General features: G+C 62.2%; 2 protein-coding genes across 6 annotated transcripts; both read left to right on the forward strand.

The window, feature by feature from the left end:
- Positions 1-50: 50 nt before the first annotated feature.
- Positions 51-6,186, forward strand: EFNA4 (ephrin A4). 5 transcript variants are annotated; one of them, XM_035009743.1, is made up of 5 exons: positions 51-531; positions 1,065-1,227; positions 3,308-3,603; positions 3,961-4,029; positions 5,552-6,186. In XM_035009743.1, the coding sequence occupies exons 2-5, from the start codon at positions 1,115-1,117 to the stop codon at positions 5,725-5,727; spliced, it is 654 nt and encodes a 217-aa protein (XP_034865634.1). In that variant the 5' UTR covers positions 51-531; positions 1,065-1,114; the 3' UTR covers positions 5,728-6,186. The 5 variants fall into 5 exon arrangements, with proteins under 5 accessions (XP_034865634.1, XP_034865633.1, XP_034865635.1 ...); XM_035009742.1 differs by having other exon boundaries at positions 51-1,227; XM_035009744.1 differs by lacking the exon at positions 5,552-6,186 and adding an exon at positions 4,344-5,051 and having other exon boundaries at positions 51-1,227.
- Positions 6,187-14,699: 8,513 nt separating this feature from the next.
- EFNA3 (ephrin A3) lies at positions 14,700-23,344 on the forward strand. Its single transcript, XM_035009470.1, has 5 exons — positions 14,700-14,827; positions 20,681-20,994; positions 21,802-21,867; positions 22,043-22,120; positions 22,348-23,344. The coding sequence occupies exons 1-5, from the start codon at positions 14,700-14,702 to the stop codon at positions 22,476-22,478; spliced, it is 717 nt and encodes a 238-aa protein (XP_034865361.1). The 3' UTR covers positions 22,479-23,344.
- The last annotated feature ends 2,122 nt before the right edge of the window (positions 23,345-25,466 follow it).

Genomic DNA, 25,466 nt, shown 5'->3' on the forward strand with positions numbered 1-25,466 from the left:
CCAGGTCTGGCCGCCAGGAGGCGCTGCCGCCTCGGACGTAGGCGGGCTAGGGAGGGCGAAGAGTCCCAGGCTGGGTCAGCGTGTGTGTCCCCGGGATGCTCGCGGCTGGTTTCTGCCCAGTCTGGGATGACTCTGCGCAATCCAGTATCCAGGGAGTTGTAAATCCCCGTGCCGCCCCCAGTCGCCAAGTCCTTGCGCCCGAGTGTGCATGGCCCCCAGAGGCGGCTATCCACGAACCGGCCCAGCTGTTGGACCCGCCGTCTCCACCCTCTGACCAGTAGCTGGGAAAAGTGGATCTGGCTGGTGTTCTCAGAGCCCTGGAGCCGGGGCGGAGCGGGGCGGCGGCTCCCACGATCCCAAGGCCGTGCACCTGCCTCCTCCTCCTCCCCTGCCCCACCTGAGGGCTTGGGAACAAAGGTGCTTTGTACAGGACGCAACCACCTCATTATTTCGACTTCGGGAATGGGGCCGCGTGGGCCCCCAGCCCAGAATGAAGGTGTGGGGCGTAAAGGGACAGGCGCCAACCCCAAGGTGGGCACTAAGGCTCCGTAAGGGGGAGGGGAGGGAGAGGGTGAGGGGCGATCTGTCGCAGGAGGCGATCTGTCCCTTCCACTCCGCGCTATCCCTGAATAGGCAAAAAGGGGCAATATGCTAAGGTGGAGCTGGACGGGCTTCGTGGGTCCTCGCCCGTGTCTCACTTTTTCCTCTTTCTGGCGAAAGGCCGTGTGCTCCTATTTAAATCTTCCCAATTTGTAATAAGGCTTCCTACCTACCCGGTACTAACGCAGACACGAAAGACGCGACCTCCCTAAAACGAACTCCCCGACAGTGGACTGCGTCGCCCCTCCCGCCCCCTCGTGACACGGTGCAGACCCGGTGGGAGCGCGGCGAGCCTGGCGCGCGCCTCGGCGCACACAGGGTTAACAGGAGTTGGCTCCGAGCGGGGAGGCGGGGGTGCGCCCCCATTGGTGGAAAGTTACCCGGAGGCGTGGCCTGCGAGTCTCTGCACCCCACCCCCAGTTCCGCACCCCCCCCTCCACTTTGTACCTTTCTCGCGGCGGCAGAGAAGCGGGCCGGGACCGGCCGGAGCAGACCAGAGCGGACCCCGGGGGCGATGCGGCTGCTGCCCCTGCTGCGGACTGTCCTCTGGGCCGCGCTCCTCAGCTCCCCGCTGCGAGGGGGCTCCGGCCTCCGCCACGCTGTCTACTGGAACTCCAGTAACCCCAGGTAGCCGGGCCGAACCCGGCCGACTGCGGCCCGGGCCTGCGCGCTCCCGGGCCGGGCGCGCGCCCCACTCTCGCTCTGTGCGCGGCGCCGCCTGGCCCGGGCCGCGCGCCGGGGCTCCTTTGTTTGAGCCGGCGGGGGAGGGGGAGGGGAGGGGCGAGGCGCGCCCGGGGCTCCCCCCCGCCCGCACGTGTTGGGGGGCGGGCGGAGGACCCCCAGCTCTGAAGGCGGAAGGTGGGATCTCGGAGCCGGGGGCCCCCCGGCCTGCGCTCCGAGCCCCGCCCCCTCGCTTTTCCCTTCTCTCCTGCTGTTCCCCTCCACCTCCGAGCTGGGGCGGGCGGTCTGGAGAGGGAGGGAGGGGGCTTCACGCTTGAGAAGGAGCGTGGTTTACTCTCCTGCTCGCTTGGCCTCCTGAGCTCATTCACTATCTCTGCGTTCATCTCCGTCATTCTGGGTCCTTCTATTTCTGTCCATTCTCGGCCCTGCCCTTCCAGCTGAATCACCTTCGGGCAAGTCGTTTGACTCCCTAACCTCAGTTATCTCATCTGTAAAATGGGCTAATAACACCTGGTACCCTGGGAAATCAGGCGGGCTGACCGAGGTCACGTGTGTGGAAGAGGTGCAGGCTGTAGATACAAATTATTCTTTCTTTCTTCCGAGCCTTTGAACCTCGGTATTTTTTACTGTTTGCATTTTCCTCCCCAGTTCTCCCTGTCTCTCTGCTTTCTCCATCTGTTTGCCTTTCTGATTTTCTACTTGAGACAATCTGTGACTCTGTTCATTTGTTCACTCACCAACATTTGTTACGCAGGACGTGTGCTAGGATGCTGGATATAGAGAGAGAAGACCTCAGCTCTGGCCTCTGGGAGCCCGGAGACCCCCCGGGGAGGGCAGGCATCAAGACAGGTCATTACAATGCTGGCACCACGTGGTAACAGCTATTGTCCTCCCAGTTCCGAAGCCCTCTCTCTGTTCCAGACCAGTGCCTCTGAATCACTTGGAGAACTTGTTAGAAATTCAGGTTCCTAGCCCCCAACCCTGAGGTTTCTGGCCTGTTCATTCAATCTGCAAATATTTATTAAGTGTTTGGGCAGGACACTTTTCCAGGCACTGGGGATGCTGCAGAAATCATACCAAGGCCCAGCTTGTGTTTGAGTGGGTCTGAGCTGAGCCCAGGAATCTGCATTTCTGATCAGAACTCCAAATGCAGGTGGTCCTTAGACCACCCATTGAGGGATAGTTAGAGGCCTTTCATCCGTCACGGTAGACTGTGTGGATGGTCAGGAAGGGGGAAAGTAGTTCACAGTGTATAATGCTGTGGGGGCAGCCTGTCCCAGCCCTTCCCGCCTGTCCTGGCTCCCACAGGCAGCTCCCAAGAGGTAGGGAAGGGAGTCCTGAGTAGGCCAAAGATGAGTTGATACCTGGAGGGCCCTCCCCCATCCACAGCCTATTCCTTCCTTCCTTCCTTCCTCCCTCCCTCCCTCCCTTCCTTCCTTCCTTCCTTCCTTCCTTCCTTCCTTCCTTCCTTCCTTCCTTCCTTCCTTCTTTCCTTTCACTGTGACATTCTTCTCAGTATTGCATTGAGATCCGGAAAGCTGTCTTCCTCTCTCTGCCTCTGCTGATGAGGATACGGTTCCTGGCGTCCATGTCTGCAGCCGTGACTGCGCTGCGGGCCCAGATTTGTACCCCTCGTCTCTGCGCCCCAGCTTCTTAGCACCTGACATGTACCAAGTGCAGAGTGCTCTGCCAGGCCCTCTGTTGGGCACTGGGGCTGGAGAGCTGGCGGCAGCTCCAGCCTGAAAATGTAGGGTCTGGAGAGTGGCCGTCTCAGGCTTGAGCACGTGGTTATGGGCACTGCCGTCCCTTCACCTCTCAATACCTGCAAACTGGTTACCGCCCCCGCCCCCGCCCCCCCACTCCTTGACTCTGTGTCTCAAGAGTTGTCAGGTTGGGAAACTCAGGCCTCGCTGAGCTGCTCCCTCTCCAGTGGGTGGGGGAGAGGCTGGAAGGGACCACCGGGACCCTCACGCCCCTGGGGAGCTGCAACGTGGCCCTTCAGCCCGCCCCTGCCTGATGCCTGCAGGCTGCTTGGAGGAGACGCCGTGGTGAAGCTGGAGCTCAACGATTACCTAGACATCTTCTGCCCGCACTATGAGGGGCCAGGGCCCCCTGACGGCCCCGAGACGTTCGCTTTATACATGGTGGAGCGGCCAGGCTATGAGGCCTGCCAGGCCCAGGGGCCAGGAGCCTTCAAGCGCTGGGAGTGCGCCCTCCCCTTCGCTCCCTTTGGCCCGGTTCGATTCTCTGAGAAGATTCAGCGCTTCACACCCTTCTCCCTTGGCTTTGAGTTCTTGCCTGGAGAGACCTACTACTACATCTGTGAGTGAGGAGGGGCACGCTGGCTGTCGCGGGCGGGCGGCGGGGGGGCATCCTGCCATCGCCACAGGTGGGCAGAGGGCCTGCGGTGGGGCCTGGGAATGAAGAGGGGGGGACCTGAGTCTAAACTGAGTAGGGGGACATCTAGGGGAGTCCGTAGAGAGGAGGAGAAAGCAAGAGGAGCTAGGAAAGGGGCCGTGGTGGAAGGCACGGCCGGGGCCTGGCACCAGGGTGTGGACCAAAAGTGAGGGGACGCTCTCCAGGGAACTGCAGGGAAGACAGACGGGAAGGGTCTGAAGGAGTCTGAGGCGTGCAGGCTAGCCCGTGCTAACTTCTTCCTCCCAATTTCCCACCACCCAGCGGTACCGACTCCCGAGAGTTCTGGCAAGTGCTTGAGGCTCCAGGTGTCTGTCTGCTGTGAGGAGAGCAGTAAGTGGCTGGGCTGCGGGGAGCCACCCCTCTGGTGGGTGGGGGTCGTTGGAGTGAGGGAAGCGGTGGGGAGAGTCTGGGAGCATCAGACCCTGAGGGGTCCAGGTGGAGCTTTTAGCTGTGGCCTCTGATCCCCCGTTTCTCTCTGTGGGAGCTTCCACTCTGCCCCTTTATGCTGGGCCAAGCAGATGGCATCTCCAGGGCAGGATCCTTCCAGGCCTCAGCCGCGGTGGGCTGGGAGTGAAGAGGCCAGGGGCAGGGCAGGAAGGAGGCTGCTGAAGGGGAGGGTCCCTCAGTGCTGCCCTCCCTCACAGAGTCGGAGTCAGCCCATCCTGTTGGAAGCCCAGGAGAGAGCGGCACATCAGGGTGGCGAGGGGGAGGTGCTCTCAGCCCCCTCTGTCTCTTGGTGCTGTTTCTGCTGCCAATTCTGCGCCTCCTGCGAGTTCTCTGAGCCAAGCAGACCCCTCCTGCTACGCCCAGGAGCCAGAGCCCTCCCGAGACTCCCTGGAGGAGGGGCCCCTGCCTCTCGAGTTGGGAGCAGTCAAGCCAGCCAGACCAACGGAATAGTGACGGGGAGGTCAGAGGGTCTGAGGTGACCCTTCCAGGGGCTGGCCCCTCATCACAGGCCGAAGGGGAGCTGCATACAGCCCTGGGCACCCTGGAGCCCAGGCAAGGCAAATGTGGGGTCTCCGTCAGCTGCTTTGACGTTCTCATCCTGTCCCCCGCAGAAAGACTGGGATTTGGTGGGATTGAATCCTTGAGTCTGTTGGGGCCAAGACCGAAGACCTGGGGACAGGTGGATTGCCAGACCAGGGCAAGGGAGAAGGCCTGCCATCTGTGCCCAGTACCCTGTGGGCCTCTTCCCTGGGGCAGCATCTTCCCCTCCCCAGGGGGTCACTCACTTGTCTTCTATGAAGACGGACTTGCTATGAGGTTGAATATCATGCCAGTTTGTATTTTTATAAGTGTCCGGACCAAACCGTCAATAAACCACCCAACTTGCGGTTGCTCTCCCCCATCTACCACCCTCTGGCTCCTTCCCTGACCCCGGGACGCCCCGCAGCCTCTGCTCTCAGCTTCACTTGGCCTGACCTCCATGTCAGCTCCGCCCAGGCCATCCCTTCCGGGCGGCCATGGGCACCCCTCTGGGCGGTGTGCGGTGGGAGCCAGCGGCACCCTCTCCCACCTCCCTAGCAGGCTTCCTGAGCTGAGGAGGGGGCAGATGCTCCGGACAGCCCACCCACTTGGGGCGGTGCCCAAGCCCCAAGCAGGGCGTTGGGGCAAACGCCAGGGCCGCTAGAGAGTTTCAGAATGCCTGGGTCCCTGCGAGCCGGGCATCCTTCCCCCTCCCCAAGGGCAGTCTGGGCGGTGCCTGGTCTAGAACTGGGAAGGTGGGGTCAGATCAAAGCCTCCTTCCCCAGCGGCTTCTTTGTTCTTCGCTTTTATAAGGAGGAGGGGGTGGGGCCGAGGAGGGAGCGCCCCCTTTGCTCTCAGCCCCACACTGCCTCTCCCACCTCTGCAGGCGCGGCTGTGATCCACCCCCCAAGCCCCACCAGAGCCCTCTTTCTGAACGGTGTCCTCGGTGGAGCCCGGGTGAGGGGTGCCCCTCCCCCCGCCGCCGTGCCCCGCGGCTCCCGCTGGCACCGTGCCGGCCCGCCTGGCACCGAGCCAGCGATCGATAGGTGGACGTTGTGCTGATTAGCCCGGCCCGGCTGCGGCGGCGAGAGGCGGCGGGTGAAGCCGCGGGGGGCGCGAGACTGACAGACGCCGGACCCCGGGAACTCGCGGGCCCCTCCCCCACCCCTTCGCACCCGGCAGACCCCGCTCGCTCGCGTTCCTTCCACTGCTCTGCCCGAGGGGCGGAGGGCGGCACCGCGGGCGGAGCCGCCGCGAGTCGACCCCTTCCCCCGTTCGAGGCCGGGGTCAGAAAACGCCGCGTCTGTAGGTGCGCGTGTCCGCGCGTCCGCGCCCTCGGCCCCCACCGCGCTCTGCAGCGGACGCCGAGGGCCCGGGGCGCCCACGGGCGGCGTCTGAGCTCGAGCGTGAGCTGCGGCCCGGCCTTCTGGTCCTGGGTTCGAGTGGCGTCTCCCCTGTCATCCAGGAGGGGGTCCTGTGTCGCCGTGGAAACCGAGGGCACTGCTGCCTCGTGCACCGCCCCCCCCCACCCCCCCGCAGAAGCCGTCGGCGAGGTGCGCGGGGCGACCGGTGACTGGGCCCTGCCCTCCACTGACGACGGTGGGGGTCTCCCCCCGACGCCCCCCGCCCGCCTCGCCCACCCAGCCGGGCGCGCTCGCTGCCTAGTGTGCGGAGCAGGCGGGGGCGCGGGGCGCGGGGCGCGGGCGGCGGGCGGGCACTCGGACGTGCGCCCTCGCCGGCCGCCGGCTCCCTGCAGGTGTCTGAGCGGACGCCTCGGCGGCAGGGCATCCGTGCGAGGGTCGCAACCTCCCGCCCGCCCGCCCTTTCCTCACACCTGGCCCTGCGCGTTCAGCCGGGCCAGCCCCGGGGCGCGCCCCCCAGAGGGCCAGGTCCGCTCCCGGGGCGAGGCGGGCTGAAGGTGCGGGGCGGCCTTCCGCGACTGGGCCCGACCCATGGGAAGGCCTCGAGGCGCGTTCCGGGGCGCGGTTCCAGGAGGCTGGGCAGGCCTGTGAGGTTTTGGGCGTCACCGATCTCCCCTAAACTCGGCGGCGCTAGACGGCCCAAGGTGGGGCCCTCAATTCGCTAGGCCCGCCCTAGTCTCTCCCCAGCAGATGCGAAAACTGGTCATCTTTGCCTCACTCTGTCTCGTCGTCCCAAGAGCCTGAAAGACTCTGCGACCTGGGTCCTGCCCCACAATTTGCGGGGTTGCAAACCACCCTCTTTCTCTAGAAGCTAAACCCTGAAGCTTTGGTCTTTTTATGATGTGACCCCTCTCTCTCCTCTTTCAGTAGTCCGTTCCTTCCTTTGCTTATTCAGTCATTCATCAAATCGGGAGCTCCCAGCGCGCCCTTCTTTCAGCCGGCCACGGCAGCTGGGGTCGTCGGGGGATTCCCAGCCGTGACGCAGTCGGAGAGGGCCACTCTGGCTTCCAAATAGCCAACTGAATCCCGGGCCCTGGGGCATGAGGTCATCAGCGGTGATGCCCATTGGTTCAGGCCTGGACGTGGGGACGGGGTCCCCATAGCAACCGACGGTGCGTCCCACCGTAACCGGGAGAGTGGTCGTTGCTTGAGCTCCAGTGGCAGCTTGGGTGGCTGTTTGGCTTGGGGGCGGGGAGACTGGATGGAGCTCAGCTTCCCAGGTCCCGCCGCCCTAGCCCAACCAAGCTCGTATCATTCTCAAGATCCTTTTTCTCCCTCCAAGTAATGGTCAGTGCCACTTACCCCAGGAAGGTTAGGGGAGGAGTACTGGCAACACCGCTGGGGTCCTGGGTGCCCGGCTCCCGCCGCATGGAATGCTTCTGAGATCCTCCTGGTCTTCTGCATATCATCTGCATCTCATTTGCATTCTCTTCATTTAAGGTCAAATTGAGCAGACATCTCCACATCCCCAGCCCTGTCACTTGTCTGTATCCCGACTTTATCCCTTAGCAGCTCCATAATTTCTCTCTCCTTTTCCGGTTCCTTACCCCACCCCTCTTCTAGCCTCCAACGTCTCCTCCAGTGGGAGGGGGCGCAGCCTAGCTAAAGCAGAAAGAAGTCTGCCTCTCCCTCTGGATGTTTGTTGACAGATGGGGAGGGCTGGTCTGTACTGCCTAGAGATTAAATTGGCAAAGCAAATGGTGGGGGAAGGTGCCCCGGGGCCGGGTAGAGGGTCTCCAGGGCCAAATCACCCACACGCCCGGCAGGGTGCTGGAACAAGGGCTGCCTGCTTCCAGCGAGGGGCAGGCCTGCCCACCTGTCTGGTGCCAGGCCAGCTTCCTTCCTCCAATTAAATACTAATGAGGTGTCATTAACCCTTAGTTTGCCTGCCAGCCCTCCGGTGGAGCGCAGATTCATGGTCTCCCAGCGAAGCAAGAGGGAGGCCCTTTGAAGAAGCTCAGAGGTAGTGGGGCCCCGGGGCCAAGAGACCCGCAGGCAGGGCCAGAGGTGTGAGCAGCGGGCGCTGGTTATCCTGGGTGTGGCGGAGGCGCTCTAGACGCGGGTGTCCCCCCCGTCTGAGTGCGCTTCTTCCTCAGTGTATCAATGCAACAATTTGTTGGGAATCACCTTACCTACTCCTGCTAACTCAACACCAGGCCGTGTGCTGCAGGCTAGGGATATGCACTTGCATCAGACAAGATTGCTTTCCCTTAAGGAATCTTCAGACTACTCAGGAAGACAAACTGGCCAACACAACTCTAATGCCAAGTGCAAATGCTACTACGGAGCTACATACAAAGTGCCATGGGGAAATGGGCTGTCAGAGGAGACGTGAGCTTGAAGGACAAAGTTTGAGGCAGGGAGGGGATGTGCAGACCTCATAAAGCCTGTGTGTGTGACTCAGCGTGGGCCTGTGGTCAGGGGTGTTTTCAGGACTGCTGGTGTTTGCCCTCCCAGAGCTGTACATTTTGCATCTGTATATATGTGTGAGCGTGTGTATGTGTGTTGTCTGCATCTCTCTGTGTCTGGAACCCCTTCTCCTGAACACACATTGTGGTTTTATTACAGATCAATGTTTGCCGTGAAGCTCTTGTGCAGATTAGCCTGGACCTGCCCAGCCCAGGGGAGGGGCGTAGAGAGAACTGATGTTGGCTCTTGGGGAAGGGGTGGGCAGGCACCGTCTCCACACTTGGGGGCCCAGACTCTCGGCTCCGCAGTTGGCAGCGGCCGGCCACAGGAGGCAAAGGGCTGGGCCCCGGGCTGTGGTAGGGTGTGCCCAAGCTGTAGTGCCCTCTGGCCCTGGCTCCCCAGAGGAGACAGGGGGGTTCCCGCCACCACTCCTCACCGAGATCTCAGGCCCCCCTCCCCCAACTCGTTCTGTCTGCGGAGGAGCAGGCCAGCTCAGACGTGTCTGCTGGCTCTCTCCTGCAGGGAGCAGATCCCTTCCAGAGGACTCTGGAGGGCTGGGGAATGCTGGAGCCTACTAGGAGGCCCTCAGAGGCTCTCTCCAGCCCGGATTCCCCCACCCACTCCAGGGAGCCACTTCTCTGGGTTTCACCCAGACGTAGCCACCTTCGCCAGGGATCCTCTCAACCGGTAGGCAGAAGGTGGGGGCTAGGGTTCTGGTGATGAGGATGGGGCGGGGTGGGGGCTGAGGCTACTCAGAGACCGCTGCCCCAGTTCCCGCTCCTGAGGCCGCTTGCTGGAAAGCTCAGTTTCGGTGGCGGGAAGAAAAGAGTCTGGATCTTGGCAGTTTTAGGGGTTATGAAGAGGCTCTGCAGTCTGAGGAGAAGGTCAGGGACCCCTCCTTCCACACTGTCAAGGATGGGGACTTCCTGGTTTGGGAGGAAGCTTGCCCTCCCCCTGATTCCATCTAACTTTCCTGCCCCATCCCACTCCCCAAGCCCTGGGCCAGCTCTGTCACCATGACAGCTTTCAGAGAAGCTTGGAGAGCGGGAGAAGTTATGGAACAGCCAGTTCAGGGCTAGTCTCAGTGGGCAGAACTCAGGAGAGAATCCTTAATAATAACGGTGTTGGGGGGCGCCGGGATGGTGACTCTCGTGGGTGTGAGTTCGAGCCCCACGTTGGGTATGCAGATTACTTAAAAATAAAGTCTTTTTAAAAAATAAATAAATGGGATGCCCGGGGGGCTCAATCGGTTGGGTGTCTGCCTTTGGCTCAGGTCATGATTCCAGGGTCCTGAGATCGAGCCCCACGTCGGGCTCCCTGCTCAGCGGGGAGCCTGCTTCTCCCTCTCCCACCACCACCCTCCCCCCACAGCCCGCTTGTGTTTCCTCTCTCGCTGTGTCTCTCTCTGTCAAATAAATAAATAAAATCTTTAAAATAAATAAATAAGTCAATAAATGGGTAAAACTAATTGGTGATGAGGCCCCCATGAACCAAGCACCTCATGGGTCCTGAGCACTGTGCTAAGGGCTTCCCAGACCGGGTCCCAATCTCAGCCAACTCCTGGAGGAAGGGTATTATTTTCCCTACTTCACAGATGAGGAAGCAGCCAGAAATTGGGTGACTAGAAGAGCCCATGAGTGCGGGGACTGGGGCGCAACCTCAAGCCCACCCTGTCACTGCGAGGCCACACTCCTCTTTTCCTGAAGCGCATTCAGGGGACTCACACACACTCTCACAGCACCCCGGAGATGCCTCCCCACTTCAGGCCGCGTAGCTTGTGGGGCTCATTACAGGGAGCAGGGCGTGACGAGGGTCAGAGGTTCTCACACCCTGACCGACCCACCGAGCCCGGCATCCTGGTTTCCTGTGTCCTGGACACACGGCGGTGGGCGTGCCGGGGCGGCCCCTGTGGCCGTGTGTGTGTGTGTGTGTGTGTGTGTGTGTGTGTGTGTGTGTGACTCCACGTCAACTCAGGACATGGCGCATCGCACAGCCATGCCGACAACACACTGGGGAGAGTCAGCCAGCAGGCACGTGCCATCATCCTCTTCCTTGGCACCCAGGTCTCCACGTGACCGCCATCCCGACGGCCTGCCTGCTCCGGGGCAGACGCATGGGCCCTGGGCAAGGTGCAGAACCTGGGACTATTTCATGTCTGGGGCAGGCGGCTGCCTCCCCCGTGCCCACACGTGCCCCGTCCTTCCCCTTGCAGGCTCCTTGTTTATTTGTTTAATGAATTATTTATCCATGGCCCCCCCTTCCCTGCTGGTCTCCCCCTCCCCCAGGCCCTAGCCTCCACGATTTATTGAACACAGCTCAGCTCTGTGGTTGCCACCCGATGTCCTGGGAGCCGCCTTGGGCCACGCAGCCCGAGTACTCCCTCTGCCCCCGACCTGTTCCACTCCCTGCTTCCTTGGCCCTGAGGCGGGTGGGAGTGAGGCACCATGTCAGAGGGCTCCCAGGGGTCTAAATTCAGTGTCCCTGGAGAGAACATGGCAACCAGAGGTGCACCAGCAAGACTGAGGCCCAGAGGGAGATGCAGGCTGAACCTGCAGGTAAGAGAAAAGAGGCCTGAGGCCCTAGAGGGAGGACCGGCCCCATGGAGAGAACCCCAGCCCCAGCAGAGGCCCTCACCCTACAGACAGGTGTCTGTCCGGGCCCAGGCCTTAGACACCAGTGTCTCAAACCATAGCTTGTGACCCCTTGGGGTGGTGAAATCAAGAATAAATTTTATGCGTCTCAACCACCTTTTTATTTAAGAAAAAAAAAAAAAGATTTAAAACTAGAAGAGGATGGGGCACCTGGGGGGCTCAGTCGTTAAGCGTCTGCCTTCGGCTCAGGTCATGATCCCAGGGTTTTGGGATGGAGCCCCGCATCCGGCTCCCTGCTCCGCGGGAAGCCTGCTTCTCCCTCTCCCACTCCCCCTGCTTGTGTTCCCTCTCTCTCTATGTCTCTCTCTGTCAAATAAATAAATAATATCTTGGGCGCCTGGGTGGCTCAGTCGTTAAGCGTCTGCCTTCAGCTCAGGTCATGATCCCAGGGTCCTGGGATCGAGCCCCGCATTGGGCTCCCTGCTCGGCAGGAAGCCTGCTTCTCCCTCTCCCACTCCCCCTGCTTGTGTTCCCTCTCTCGCTGTGTCTCTGTCAGATAAATAAATAAAATCTTTAAAAATAAATAAATAAATAATATCTTTAAAAAAATAAATAAATAAAACTAGAAGAGGAGAAAAATATCAGAGTGCATCCTCTGTAGTAAGGCTAACTATTGTTTCATGACACTTATTGTTCTGTGTGTGTGCATGCTCACACGTGCACACGTGTGCTGTATTGTGAAATATACATTTGGACACCTGGGTGGCTCAGCCGGTTAAGCGTCCAACTCTTATTTTACTTTATTTTATTTATTTATTTGACAGAGAGAAAGCACAAGAAGCGGGGAGCAGCAGAAGCAGGCTCCCTGCTGAGCTGGGAACCTGATGTGGGACTCAGTTCCAGGACCCTGGGATCATGACCTGAGCTGAAGATGCTTCACCGACGGAGCCACCCAGGCGCCCTGCGTCTGACTCTTGCTTTCAGCTCAGGTCATGATCTCAGGGTTGTGGGATCAAGCCCTGCATCGGGCTCCCCACTCAGCAGGGAGTCTGCTAGTGATTCTCTCTCCCCCTCTCCCTTTGCACCTCCCCTGCTCGCGCTTGCTCTCACTCTCTCTAAAATGAATAAATAAATCTTAAAAAAATAAAATAAAATATACATCTTACTGTGGGTCACAGTTGGGAAAAATTTGAGTGACGGTTATAAACAGAGACCTAGAGCCCACTGATGACCCAGATGCCACAAAAAGAGGCCTCGGCTTCAGATCAGATCCCAGGTGTATAGACAGTGACCACAATCTTCTACACATAGACCCAATCTCCAGAGAGGCCAAGAGCCCCTGACTGGAGGCCTAGGGGCAGGCGTGTGCATCACAGCTGGATTGGAGGTCCATATCCCACGTCAAGACTGCCACTTAGTTTACAGTTTGTGCAAGGCACCAAGGAGTCGCCCACGGAGCCGGTAAAGGGTGCCATCAGCTCAAACTCCCTGACCAACTTGGAGAAACACATAGGGCCACCTCCTGCTGAAGGAAACCGCGTTTGTTTGTGCACAAAGGCACTACTTGCAAAGAGATGCACCCTAAAGACTGCGTCTGCATAGAGGGTGCTTATCCTAAAACACACCAGATAGAGCACCAGATCCCATAGACAGAAGCCTAGGCTCTATAGAGAGTGTCTCAGAACTTAAAAACCTGATAGAGCTGCTTAAATCCTAGAGAAAGGGCTCAGTTATGGGGACTGGGTCTGATGGTGCTAGTTTCTAAACAGGAGTATCTGAGTCCTGCAGGAAAAGACTCACATCCATAAGTGGGACCCAGATTCTACAAAAAGGGATTTAAGGCTTCTAAAATGAAATCTGAACTCCTAGACCAAATCAGCAAGCTCCCATCCATATGTAAATGGGCAGCCCCTCTGCCAACTGTGGGCCCTACAGAGAGAAGCCTCCCTTTGCATAGCAGGGAGTGTGGGGGGCGGAGGAGGAGGTTGGAATTGGGGCACCTGGAGTAGGTAGGTTAGCATCATTTGGGTGACACAAATCTCCCTGGGGGGTGAGGAGTCTGGGGGAAGAGAGAGCTGTTTGCAAAGTCCCCCATTCCCCCCCCCCAGGGGCCTAATTTATCTTCTGGCTCCTGAGAAGGGAGAGATCTCCTGGGGTGGAGGGAAGCGAGGGAGGACAGAGTCTGTTCTAGCCCGGCAGCAGCTAGGCAGGAGGCCCATGCTGAATGGCACCATCCCCACACCCCCCACCGCAGCACCTGAGGACCCCTGTCCTGCCAAGGATCAGCAGATGGAGGGTGCCTGCATGTCCTCTCTCCTGAAGTAAAGGAGAGAAGAGCATCACACCAGCCTCCCCGGGCACAGGTCATTGGTGTGGATTGTCAGAACCTGACCTGAGACCTGGTCACTCTTAGTCTGAGCCTCTCCAAGAGAGAAGAGATGAGAGCTGGGCACCCCCTAGGTCTGGATCCTAGACCCTTTCCCTCAACTTCTACTTCCTGGGCAAAGAAGGAACCAGAGGAGAACAGGGAACTGTGGTGTCATGGTGCATGTGGGTCTGTGTGTGAGTCCCTGCGTGTGCATGGTCTGGGGTGTGCTCCCATGTCTCTGTGTGTCGACACATCTCTGGTTGTCTCAGCGCCACTCCCTGTATGTGTTGGCCAGGGGCACCTGTGTGTGTAAATGTCTGTATCCAGTGCTGCGTCTCTCTGTTCCCTGCGTCTGCTCTCATGAATGTGTGTGTGCCAGGTCTGTGCTTGGGCGTCACTGTGGGGACAATGTCAGTGAGAGCTGGAGCCCAGGATCTGCCTTCCCGTCAGTGCGCCCAGCAGCGACCAAGCTGGGGGACCCCGCTGGCTGCACTGGGCGGGCCCTGCTTGAGCGTGAGTGAGGGATCCTCTGTAGGTTCTCTAGCTGACTCTCCTGCACACCCAGTATGGACATTCTCAGGGCGAGCTCCTCTCCCTCTCCTCCAAGAAAAACAAGCCTCATGCTCCTCTGGTGGGGGCTTTGGGTCAGGAGCGGTCAGGTCCTTGGTGCGCACTGAGGCTTCTCCACCCTGCAGCCCCCGGCCCCCTTATTCACACGGGAAGAGGACCATGGAGGGAGCGGAGGGCAGACTGCTCAGAAGGAAGGGGGGTGTTGCCTAGTTCTACTATGAAGCGGTCCTGGACCCCCAGCTCCTTTTCAAATCCTCCTCACCCCATCCCAGGGAGGGATGTGCTCACAGGAGGTCGAGACCCCGGTCTGGGCCTCCCTAATCCGTCTCCAGGGAACTCGAGACTGGGCGGCAGAAGGCCCGGGACCCGCGGAAGCAAAAAGTAAACCTAGGAGGGGGAGAGGAGGCGCGCGCCGGTTGTTCCCGAGGGGACAGCACGGTCCCCACCTCCCGAGGGCCGCGCGCTCCGGGCCGAGCGGGGCGGGGCCAGGCGGGAGCGCGCCCGGGGCGGGGCTTCGGGGGCGCGCCCGGAGGGCGGGGGGAAGGGCTGGGGGCGGGGCCTAAGGCCTAGGGGCCGGCGGCGGCGGCGGCGGCGGCGGCGGCGGCAGGGAGCTGGGAGGCGAGAAGCCGGGCGCGCGGGGCTCAGTCGGGGGCGGCGGCGGCGGCGGCTCCGGGTATGGCCGCGGCTCCGCTGCTGCTGCTGCTGCTGCTCGTGCCCGTGCCGCTGCTGCCGCTGCTGGCCCAGGGGCCCGGGGGGGCGCTGGGAAACCGGCATGCGGTGTACTGGAACAGCTCCAACCAGCAGTGAGTCGGGGGCCCAGGGAGCCCAGTGCGTCCCGCGTCTGCGAGAGGGGGAGCCGGTGGGCCCGGGAAGTCCCGGGGGCCCCGGGGTGGGGGTCCTGGGAGGCACGGCCGGGGGCTGGGAACGAGGGAGAGGGGGACACACTCCGTGGGCGTCTGCGAAACTCGCGGGGGGGCGTCTGAAAGAGGCTGTTGAGGTCTAGGGTCGAGGACTTGGGCCGTGCGGAGGAGGCTGCTCGGGGACGCGGCACCCCACCTTTCTTCTCTCCGCACTGGAGTAGCGTGCCCCCATCGCACAGTCCCCCATCTTCGCCCCCTTCAGCCATGCTGGGCCGTCGCACGGGGGGGGGGGCAGGGATGACCTGTTTTCAGCGGCGAGGCTTTCGAGGGGTTCTGTCTAGGACTCCTGCTTTCAAAAGTGGGGTCCAGCGCTGAGGCAGGGAGTCCGGCCCAGCACCGCCTCAGAACGAAGCCGAATGCGTTGCCCCGGTTGTGGGGAAAAGCCAGGCGGGGGTGAGCTGGGCTGGGTCGCCGAGGCGGGGGTCCTGGAGGTGCTGCTCGGCGGGGATGGAAACGGGGGGTACCGGTGAAAGAGAGAGAGGCCCGCAGGTGTCGGCATGTCACACGCGCGCACTCACGCCCGGCCTGGGGACGGCGTGTGACTCCAAGTGTGAGCAGGCGTGCGCGGCTGTCAGCGTGCGTGTGTCTGAGTGTGTGATTTGTGCGTCTGCGTCGGCGATCGTCTGGGGTGGGAGCGGGCGGCGGGGCGGGGAGGGGGCTGCGGTCGCTGCCCGCGTGGCCGGCCGCGTCTGGGCTGGGGTGGCTGCCGGCGCCGCCGCGGTCTGGGTGGGTGTCAGGGCGGCCGTGTGGTTTCCCGGGGTGTGTGGCGCGGCGGCTGGGTGCCGGCTGCGGGCCCAGGTCCCCAATCTGCTCAGTCCTCCCTGCCCTTGTCTCCTCCTCCCCGCCGTGCCTCCGTGTGTGTCTGTGTGTTGGGGGCATCCCTAGGGACGCGGGGGTCACTGTCACACCAGCCTAGGCGGCGGCGGCGGCACCGCCTCGGGCTCCCCACCCCGGGGGGCGACTCGGGAGCAACTGGCGAGGCCCCAGGGGAGGGGACCGGGAGGGCCGGGCGGCCGCGACCCCCAACCTCCCGGGGGAGGGGCTGCCGTTCGCCGCTCCGCTCTTTGTTGTTTGGGGCTCCGCGCCTCCCCCTCTCTCCCTGCTCGCGCCCGGAGTGTCAGACTGGGGGTGGGGATGAGCCAACGACGCCCCCCTCTCGCTTCCCATGGAAACCTCGGGGGTGGGGATGAGGCCCCTCCCCCCCGGAGCGGGACTCGAAGAACTCCGGGGGGTGCTGGAGGCTGACTCCCCGTTCTATCTAGCTCGTCCCCCTCCCCCAGACTCACACGTCCGCCTCCCCCCGCCCCACTAGAGTCTGGCGGGGAGTGGAGAGTACGCAGGTGAGGGGCCCCGGGTTCCCACCACCCTCGGGGCACCCCCGCGTTCTTAGGGTAAGCCGGAGCCAGGGGTATGCGGGAACGGCCGGGTGTGGGGGGGAATGTTGTTGATCAGGTTCCCCTCCCCCGCATACACCTGGGCTCAGGTGAAAGCCCTGGGAGAGGGTGGGGGAGCCCGGTTCCGGGAGCCTCCTTTCAGTCTTCCCCGCTCCCCCGCAGGTCTGGACCGGCAGAGGTGGGAGGGGGCGCGCACCCGGCTGGGAGGACGCCGCCGCCCCCACCTCGCTTCCTCGGCCTTTGTTGCCGCTGCGCCCGGGCTCCCCGGCTCCCTCACTGCGGCAGCCGCGGCCCCATAAATCGTGAGAGCGACGTGCTCCGGAGCCGGGAGTGGAGAGGGCCAGGGAGCTGGGGGCGGGGCCGGGCCGAGCCACGGGCTCCCGCGCCCCCCTCCCCCCGGTCACGTGAGCTGGGCGCCGGGCTCCCACCCCCCGTCACGTGCTGAGGGTCTCTGCCCCTTGGGGTCACGTGGAGAGGGTCTTGCGACCCCGCCTCCTGGGGTCACGTGGGAGGGTGCTGTAGGACACGTGCAGAGGCCTCCTTTGACAGTCCTGGGGGCAGTGCCCTGCACAGCGGTCGTGATCTCGCCCCTCGTCCACCCGCTCAGGCCCTCCGTTTGATCCGCTGTAATTGGAGAGACCAGTTCCCAACCTGGCCCAGAAACTAGGGATGGAGGGTACTATACTGGAGGGAAGAAGGAGAATGTGAGGTCGAGGGGTCCCCTGAGCCCGGAATTGAATTTGGGGTGGGGGTGGGAGGACCGGCTGATGGCCACATGTATGCCCCCTGGCCCCGCGCTTCCTTGCTTTACAGAACGGAGCAAGGCGTTGTTATTCGCCCCTAACTCAAGAAGCCTGGGGAACATCTTTCTCTAGCCGTCTCCCTACCTCTCTCTCCCTGAAATGTTTCTGTTGCTGATCTCTCTTTCATTCACACGTTCATTCAACAAATATTTATTGAGGCTGTACTACGTCCCTGTTGGTCTTTCCCTCTGCTCGTATTCTCCCTGCCCCCGAGCCTCTGCCCCGTACCCCCTTGCCCGCCCCTGAGAGCCGTCTCAGTCTCTGCTGTCTGGGGGCCTCCCCGATCGGCCCCCACGTCTCTCCCTTTCTCCAAGCCTCCCTCCGTTCCCATCCTGGTCCTCTTTCTCTCCGATTCTGGGCCCCTCTCTTTCGCTGGGTCTCGCCCTGTCCCCTCTCGGGGACCCGGGTCTGTTAGTCTCCCCTCTCGCTGCGCGCGTCTCCTCTCACTCCGTTTGTGTGTCTCGCTTTCGGCGGGTCTCTCGCTCTTCGCCGCCGCTGCAGATCAATAAACCTTCGCCGCCGCCCGCCGCTGTCGCAGGGAGGGGGGCGGGGATGTGGGGCGCGCTGCCTCTCCCCCACCCGACGCCGGCCGGAGAAGCCCGGCCCCGGGCCGGGGATGGCGAGACGTGGCGGGGCGGGGCGCCGAGAGCGCCCCGAGGGGTGCGGGGGTGTCAGCGTGCACGCGCCGCCCCGCGAACGTTCCCGCCACCCACCCACCCCCAGCCGGGCGCGCGGACCCCACGCCGCGCGCACGTGGTCCAGCCTCGCCTGCTGGAGCGAGCGGCGCGCCGCCTCGGGGCCGCGCGCTAGAGGGGAGGAGAGCCCGGGTCGGTGTCTTGCCATCCCTCCTCCACTTCTTTAGCTCTGCATCCCGGCTTCTAGGGGTGGGGGCAGGGATTAAACAAGTTCAGCGCCCCTTGGGATGCCTTCCCTACTCCCTGGTCTTGTTAGACACCCTGTTTACCTGCCCCTAATTGCCCCGCGGGGAGAGGTTTGCTCCTTCCCTGCTCTCCCGCCGCCCACCCCAGCAGGCTCGAGCAGGCGGGGCACTGAAGGAGTGACAGGGAAGGGTCGGAATGCGCCCCGGAGGCGGTGAGAGCCGGGAGAGACGAAATAACGGGGTGAGGGGGCACCCCTCCAGGTGGGGTGTGTGAACACTGGCCTTTCTGCGAGAGAGGTGGAGGCCAGTACGGGATGAAGGCAGGAAGAATAGAGACCTGTTTGAAGGGGCAGGCACACCCCAGGCCCCCGGGTCCCCCCTCCCCCCCAGGGATGGGGAGCTGGGGCCCTAGAGGAGGAGTCAGCTGTGGAGCTTTGCTGGGCCTAGTGGCACCTTCCTCTCCTCTGCCAGGGCGGGGAGGATGACAGATTCAATTACAGCGCCCAAGCCAAGCAGACACCTCACTCAGGTCTCCCGGGACTTTTGACTGGGGACTCTGGCACCCAGCCCCCTGCCCACCAGATACAAGCCGCTGTGCCTCCCACATGCCCAGCTTGGGGGGCATTTCAGGGGCTCTTCCTGCCACCCAGCCCAGGGAGAGGTAAAAGATGGCTTCTCTTCCAGGTGCTCACCCAGCTGCCTTTCTGTAAGGCTAGGCCCCGCCCTGTTGAGGAAACTGAGGTCACCTGTCCCAATAGCTCTGGCCATGGCTTACTGCTTGCTGGAATGGGCTGTGTTGTAGAGGAATCTGGGCAGTGCCCCAGCAAGAGGCCACTTCAGAGCAGGGCTGGAAACCTAGGTGAGGCTCAAGGACGGAGGCCCCAGGGTGGCTGTGCAGTGGCTTTAGGCCTGGCCCCCTAGCCCTGGTGGCCCCCTCCTCAAAGCCTGTGGGGAAGGAACAGTAGACTTGGAAGTTGGGGATCGAGAGGCAAGCCACTTGGGGATGGAGAGGCAAACCCAGGTGGCGCCAGGAGCCAGGCCTGGTCTAACCCGTTTTCCTGCTCCCAGTGCCCCAGGCCGAGACTCCTGCCCACCTGAGTGCCAGGGCCAGGGAGGGGCCTAAGTGACCCATCACTCCCGTGGGAACCAAGTGGGACTGGTGGCATTCCGGATGACTCAAGAAGGCTGTGCCCATTCCCACTGAGGTGCCCAGGCACCAGCTCTCACCTCTGCCTACTGCTGGGCTTGGAAGGGAGTGCTTGGGGAGGGGGCAGTACAGGCCAGGCCAGGCAAGTAGGCTAAGGTGGGGAGGGACCCTCAAGGCTCCACCCAATTCAGAGGCCTCCAAGCATGTTTCCCTAATGGATCTAATTACTATTTGTGGCACTGGGAAGTGCTTGGTGACATAGGGAGCCAGTCCCTCCCTCCAGGGAGTTCCCAGGGACTAGGGACCCCAGTGGTTTGACATGCTGCTAAGTACCCCAGGCCTTCTGTGTCCACCATGTTCTTTCCCTGTCAGGACGTGTGCATTCCTACCCTAAAGAAATTGGGGGAAACTCTTTCCTACTTCTCTGAGTTTCTTTCTCCATTCAGATGTTTTTCCCATCCCCGCACCACTCCGCACCACCATCGAGGGCATTAAGACCAACACTTTGATGACGACTGGCAAGGCAGGTGGGGATTACAAGGGACCCAGTGCCCGCTTCTGTGTGCCCTACAAGGACCAAGGAAGTACGAGGCACAGCCATCTTGTCTGGGCACTACGCCCACTACTCTGCCTCGCGCCATTAAGGGCGCAGTGGTGCCAGGTTGAGGAGCAGAATGTATAGAGATGGAAGTTTTGGCTGGTTGGCATGATACCCCGTGGAGCTTTGGTGTTGAGCCCCTTAGCTTCCCGATTTGTTGTCTCACATTATTGGGGACCTTCATTGCCAGTAGTAGTGCAGAGAGGGCATGTGCCTGGGTGTGTGGGTGTGTGTGTGGGTGTGTGTCTGGGGGGCGGGTCACGGGGGTGGAGGGGGCAGGGAGAGAGCTCGAGGCGGCTGGGGTCAGCCCATCCTGGCACGCCGCCTGAGTGGACGGTGGACATATTTGTGTGTGCGCCACGGAACTTGTGCGTGCACATGCACGAAGCCTCCAGACGTGCGTCCGTGAGCTCAGGTCCTGGCTGACTGGCCTTGGGGTGGACTGGCAGCAGCAGGAAAGCATGCCGGGGGAGGGGATGCGGGGTGCGCATCTCTGGGAAGGGCTCCCTCCCACTCTCCCCCTCCCCTCCCATCCCCTACCACTCCTCCCGGTGGGGAATTGTGGGGGATGGACGGAGGAAATCCGGGCCTGGGTCTGGGAGTCGCTGGGGCCTGCGCCGTTTCTGTGGTAACCAGAGCGTACGTTCCCTTCTCCCCCGCCTCTTCGCCTTCGGAGGGAGGCCGGGCTTCCCTGCGCCTTTGCTGCCCTCCGGTGGCCGCCAGGAGGAGGACCGCACAAGGCGTGGGCGTGGAGGGCGAGCGCGGGACTGGTGGCGCTAGGGCCCTGGGGACAGGGACAGGGACCGAGAGGAGAGGCAGCTCCGAAGACCCTAGGGAAGGTCTGCGGAGCGGCGACGTGGGAAGAGGGCTGGCGTGGGGCTTCTTCTCTCTGACCCGCTTCCTCTCCCCCGCAGCCTGCGGCGAGAGGGCTACACGGTGCAGGTGAATGTGAACGATTATCTGGATATTTACTGCCCCCACTACAACAGCTCGGGGGTGGGCCCCGGGGCGGGGCCGGGCCCCGGGGGCGGGGCGGAGCAGTACGTGCTGTACATGGTGAGCCGCGCCGGCTACCGCACCTGCAACGCCAGCCAAGGCTTCAAGCGCTGGGAGTGCAACCGCCCGCACGCCCCGCACAGCCCCATCAAGTTCTCGGAGAAGTTCCAGCGCTACAGCGCCTTCTCGCTGGGCTACGAGTTCCACGCCGGCCACGAGTACTACTACATCTGTGAGTGACGGCCGGGGGGCGGGGCCGGGCGGGGCCGGGCGGGGTGAGTGACGGGGGCGGGGCCCCGAGGGGCCGGGGCGGGGCCTAAAGAGCGTACCTGGGAGACGGCCGGGGGCGGGGCCGGGCGGGGTGAGTGACGGGGGCGGGGCCCCGAGGGGCCGGGGCGGGGCCTAAAGAGCGTACCTGGGAGACGGCCGGGGGGCGGGGCCGGGCGGGGTGAGTGACGGGGGCGGGGCCCCGAGGGGCCGGGGCGGGGCCTAAAGAGCGTACCTGGGAGAAGGCCGGGGGGCGGGGCCCCGGGCTGGGGTCCCGGGGTGGGAGGCGGGGCCGGGGAAAGTGAGTGAGAGCCAGGGGATGGGGTCCGCAGGGCCCGTGATGGGGGGTGGGGGGTGAGCCTGAAAGCGAGGGTCAGAGTGCCGGCCAGGGGTGGGGTCCGCAGGGGCTGGGGCGCGCCCACGTGGCGGCCACGTGGTCCGCGTCGCTGGGCTCGACGGCCCGGGATGCCACGTGGGGCCTGGCGGCCTTAGGGCTTCGGCTCGGGCGGCGTCTGAGTCTGAGAGAGGTTTAGTGACAGTCCGCGGTTTGGGTCGCAGGGGCACCGCTCCCGCGAGCAGCGTTCCGGAACTGAGACCTCAGGGCTCGGGGTTTCTTGAGGGCTGGGACCAAAGGGGCTTCTCGGGCTGACGGCGGAGCCGCGGTGACCCGGGGCCGGGGCCGGGGAGCCGGGAAGCCGCGGCCGCGGGGCGGGGGGCGGCGCGGAGGGGCGTGACGCGCGAGAACGCAGCTCAGGCCCCGTCTCGTCCCCAGCCGCGCCCACCCACAGCCCGCACTGGAAGTGTCTGAGGATGAAGGTGTTCGTCTGCTGCGCCCCCAGTGAGTGCCGTCGGCGCCCGGCCGCGACCGCGTCCTCGGCTCCCCGCTTCGGGGCTCCCCTGGCTCCCGGGGGCGGGGGGGGCCCGGAGCGGGGACTCGCTCCCCAGCTGTAGCGGTGGGGGGATCCTGGCCCTGACTCTCCCCTCCTCTCTCCCACCCGCACCCCGGCCCGCAGCATCGCACTCCGGGGAGAAGCCGGCCCCCACCCTCCCCCCGTTCACCATGGGCCCCCATGTGAAGATCAACGTGCTGGGTGAGTCTGCGCAGCGCCCTCTGGTGGCCACTGCTGGAACCGCAGCCCCCTCCCCGGTGCCTGCTCACCTTGCATGCCTTACGGGGGCCCGGACCCCTCCTCCCCACCCACCCCGCCCCGCCCCCGTGGGTGCTCACGTCCCGGCTGCACTGCTGCTGTCGCTGCCGCGTGCCCCGCCCGCGCGCGCAGCCCCGCCCTCACCAGGCTGTCTGTTCGTCTGCCCACAGAGGACTTTGAGAGAGAGAATCCCCAGGTGCCCAAGCTTGAGAAGAGCATCAGCGGGACCAGCCCCAAGCGGGAACGCCTGCCCCTGGCAGTGGGCATCGCCTTCTTCCTCGCAACGCTCTTGGCCTCCTAGCTCTACCCGCTCCCTTGGCGGGGAGACATGGGGCTGGGAAAGGGCAGGGAGACTTTGGTCTCTCCGAGAGAAGCCTAGCTGTGGGGCCTGGACCCCTGCTCCGGTGGCTGGAAGCGGGGTCTGCACCATACATCTGTGCCCATGCCCTTTGCCCCCTCTCTCCCCTCGTGGGGCACTGTAGTGGACCAGACACAGGGACAGCCACGGGTCCCGGGTGGCCTGTGGCTCTGGTACCTTTCTCTGACCCCGGTACCCTCCCCTGTTGTCACCACCGGAGACAAATATGCCCCAGAGAGAGCAGATCCAAGCATGGGAGGCATCCCCCTCATTCTCTTCTAGGGGCGGAACACAGAGAGGGGACTAGATGGGCGAGGGGGTGGCCCACGGCCCCCCCTCCCCTGTTTACAGCAATAAGCACGTCCTCCTCCTCCCACTCCCGCTCCCAGGATTGCGGTTTGGATTGAATCCAAGTTTACAAGTAGACACCCCTGGGGGGGCGGGCAGTGGACAAGGGTGACAAGGGATGGGCACTGGGGTGCCAGCAGGCATGTACAGACTCTATATCTCTATATATAATGTACAGACGGACAGACTTTCTCCCCCTCCTTAACTCCCTGACCTTCCTTGATGTCCCCTTCCAGCTTCAGACCCCTTCCCCACCAGGCTAGGCCCCCCCACTGGGGGACCCCCTGGCCCCTCTTGTGTCTTCCGTGAAGACAAGACCTATGCAACGCACAGACACTTTTGGAGACCATGAGACAACAATGCCCCCTCCCCTCCAGCCCTGAGCTGGGACCCAAATCCCATGACCTTGCCCTGCCCACCCTCTGTGGCCCCACCCATCCTCCCGGGCCTTTTTCAAGTGCTTTGGCTGTGACTTTCATACTCTGCTCTTAGTCTAAAAAAATAAACTGGACATAAAAATAACTAAGTGTGTGTGATTTCAGGGGCCATAATCCTTCTGGATGCTGGTTAAAACCCACATGTCACAGGCAGGGGGCCGACTCTGGGGCCAGAGGGTCAACTGAGCACCTTCTGTGGCTCAGTCTCCCTTGAGGAGGCAGCTCTGTGTGGTGAGAGCCACAGGGCCTTGGAGCTGGGCCTGACTGCCTTTGGGCAAATCATTCACCCTCTGCGAGGCTCACGTTTCTCCTCAGAAGCTTGAGTCGGGCTACCTGTCTCTCAGGGCCGGGTAAGGATGGAATGGTAGGGGAAGCATCCAGCGCAGGACGGTTTCTCCTTCCTTCCTGTTCCACTCTGCAGTCGGGGTCTTGATTGGGGTCTCTGGGTTGCAGGGGCGTTGTGAACCTAGATAGGGGAAAAAATCACATCTTTGTTTTCACTCACCTGTAACTGAAATTAAACATTCTCTTATGTACTTGGGCAACAAGCCAAAATAGTTTGCAGAGGGCCTGGGTTTTTGTAACCAACAGAAATCACAGATGCTTTCAGGCTGCATTATAGTTTTTGAAGCTCTCTCAAAACACCATTTGTTCTCATCACTACTTTGAAAGGACCGGAGTTGTTATACCGTTCTTGTTTTTAATGTGTTAATAAAGAAGCATATATATTACTACACCAAAAAATGTAAATGTTTTGATAACTGTGTTTCCATATAATTGGTTTCCTTTATAATCCTTTGTGATTTTATTCATTTAAACCATTATGGCCCAAGGGCTGAGTGCACTGGCGCTGGGGTCCCACATAACTCCAGCACCCTGCATCTGTCGGGAGAGAAGAGGGGGCAGAACGTGCCAGACAGAGGAGGGGGAAGGGCCACATGGCCCCACCAGGCTGGGTGAGGTCAGGCTTGTACCCGTGGTGCTGTGGGGGAGGGGAGGTGATGACAGGAGCCAAAACCTGCCAGGGAGGGGGTCCTTACTGCCAAGCTATGCAGCTTTGGGACTCCATCCCACCCCGGTTCTCTGTGTGCGCAGACTGGGTCCTGGCTGAGGGCCCCTCCTCGCCCCTGTGGCTCCTGCCAGCCGCATCCTGAGAATGAGCCCCTCCCCTGCGGCAGGGACTGGGTCTTCTTCCCGCTCTGTACTCATAAAATAGGGGAAATGGAATTTCCGCTGGACCGTGGCAGACAGGGAGACATGGGGTGGGAGGCAGTGGGGAAAGAGCCAGGGCAGCCGGGGCTCCTCACCCAGAGACAAGACTGAAAAGATAGGCTCATCCATTGCAATCATTCGAGGATTCCATCAACACTTCCTGAGCACCTGCTGAGTGCCAGGCTCTGGCCTGGGTACTGGGGATGCCAAGACACAGTCTCTGCCCTCACATAAGCTCATGTTAGCATGCGTTGATAGGTGAAAAGGAATCAGTAACACCCACACACGGGTAGGACAGTGTAACCAAGTGTTCCACAGTTAAATGCCAGGGGGCTGTGGGAACATGGAGGGAACCGTACCCTCATGCCTGGAGACACAGGGAAGAGGCTGCTGGGAGGGGGAGGCACACACAGTTGGTACCCAACTGGGGAGAGCAGGAAAGGCCTGGAAGGGGTCACAGCAGTGGGCCTAAGCTGCAGGCCCCTCACATCCCAGGGCCACACGGGACAGGGGAGGGCATGCTGTGAGGGGGCGCTTGGTAGGCTCACAGTCCAGCAACCCAGCGGCGCCGGGTGGCTCAGCCGGTTAGACGTCTGCCTTCGGCTGGGGTCATGGTCATGGGGTCCTGGGGTGGAGTCCAGGAGGGCTCCCTGCTCAGCGGAGAGCTTGCTTCTCCTCTCCTTCTGCCCCTCCCCCAGGCTCATGTTCTCCCCCCACAAGTAAATAAAATCTTTTTTTGGTAAAGATTTTATTTATTTGTTTGACAGAGAGAGAGAGCGAGCGAGCGCACAAGCAGGGGGAGCAGCATAGGGAGCGGGAGAAGCAGGCTCCCCGCTGAGCAGAGAGCCCTGCTGGACTCCACCCCAGAACCCTGGGATCATGACCTGAACCAAAGGCAGATGCTTAACTAACTGAGACACCCCAGTGCCCAATA

Source organism: Mirounga leonina, unplaced genomic scaffold (genome assembly GCF_011800145.1).
Source record: "Mirounga leonina isolate KUSES-001 unplaced genomic scaffold, KU_Mleo_1.0 Mir_154, whole genome shotgun sequence".
NCBI lineage: Eukaryota > Metazoa > Chordata > Mammalia > Carnivora > Phocidae > Mirounga > Mirounga leonina.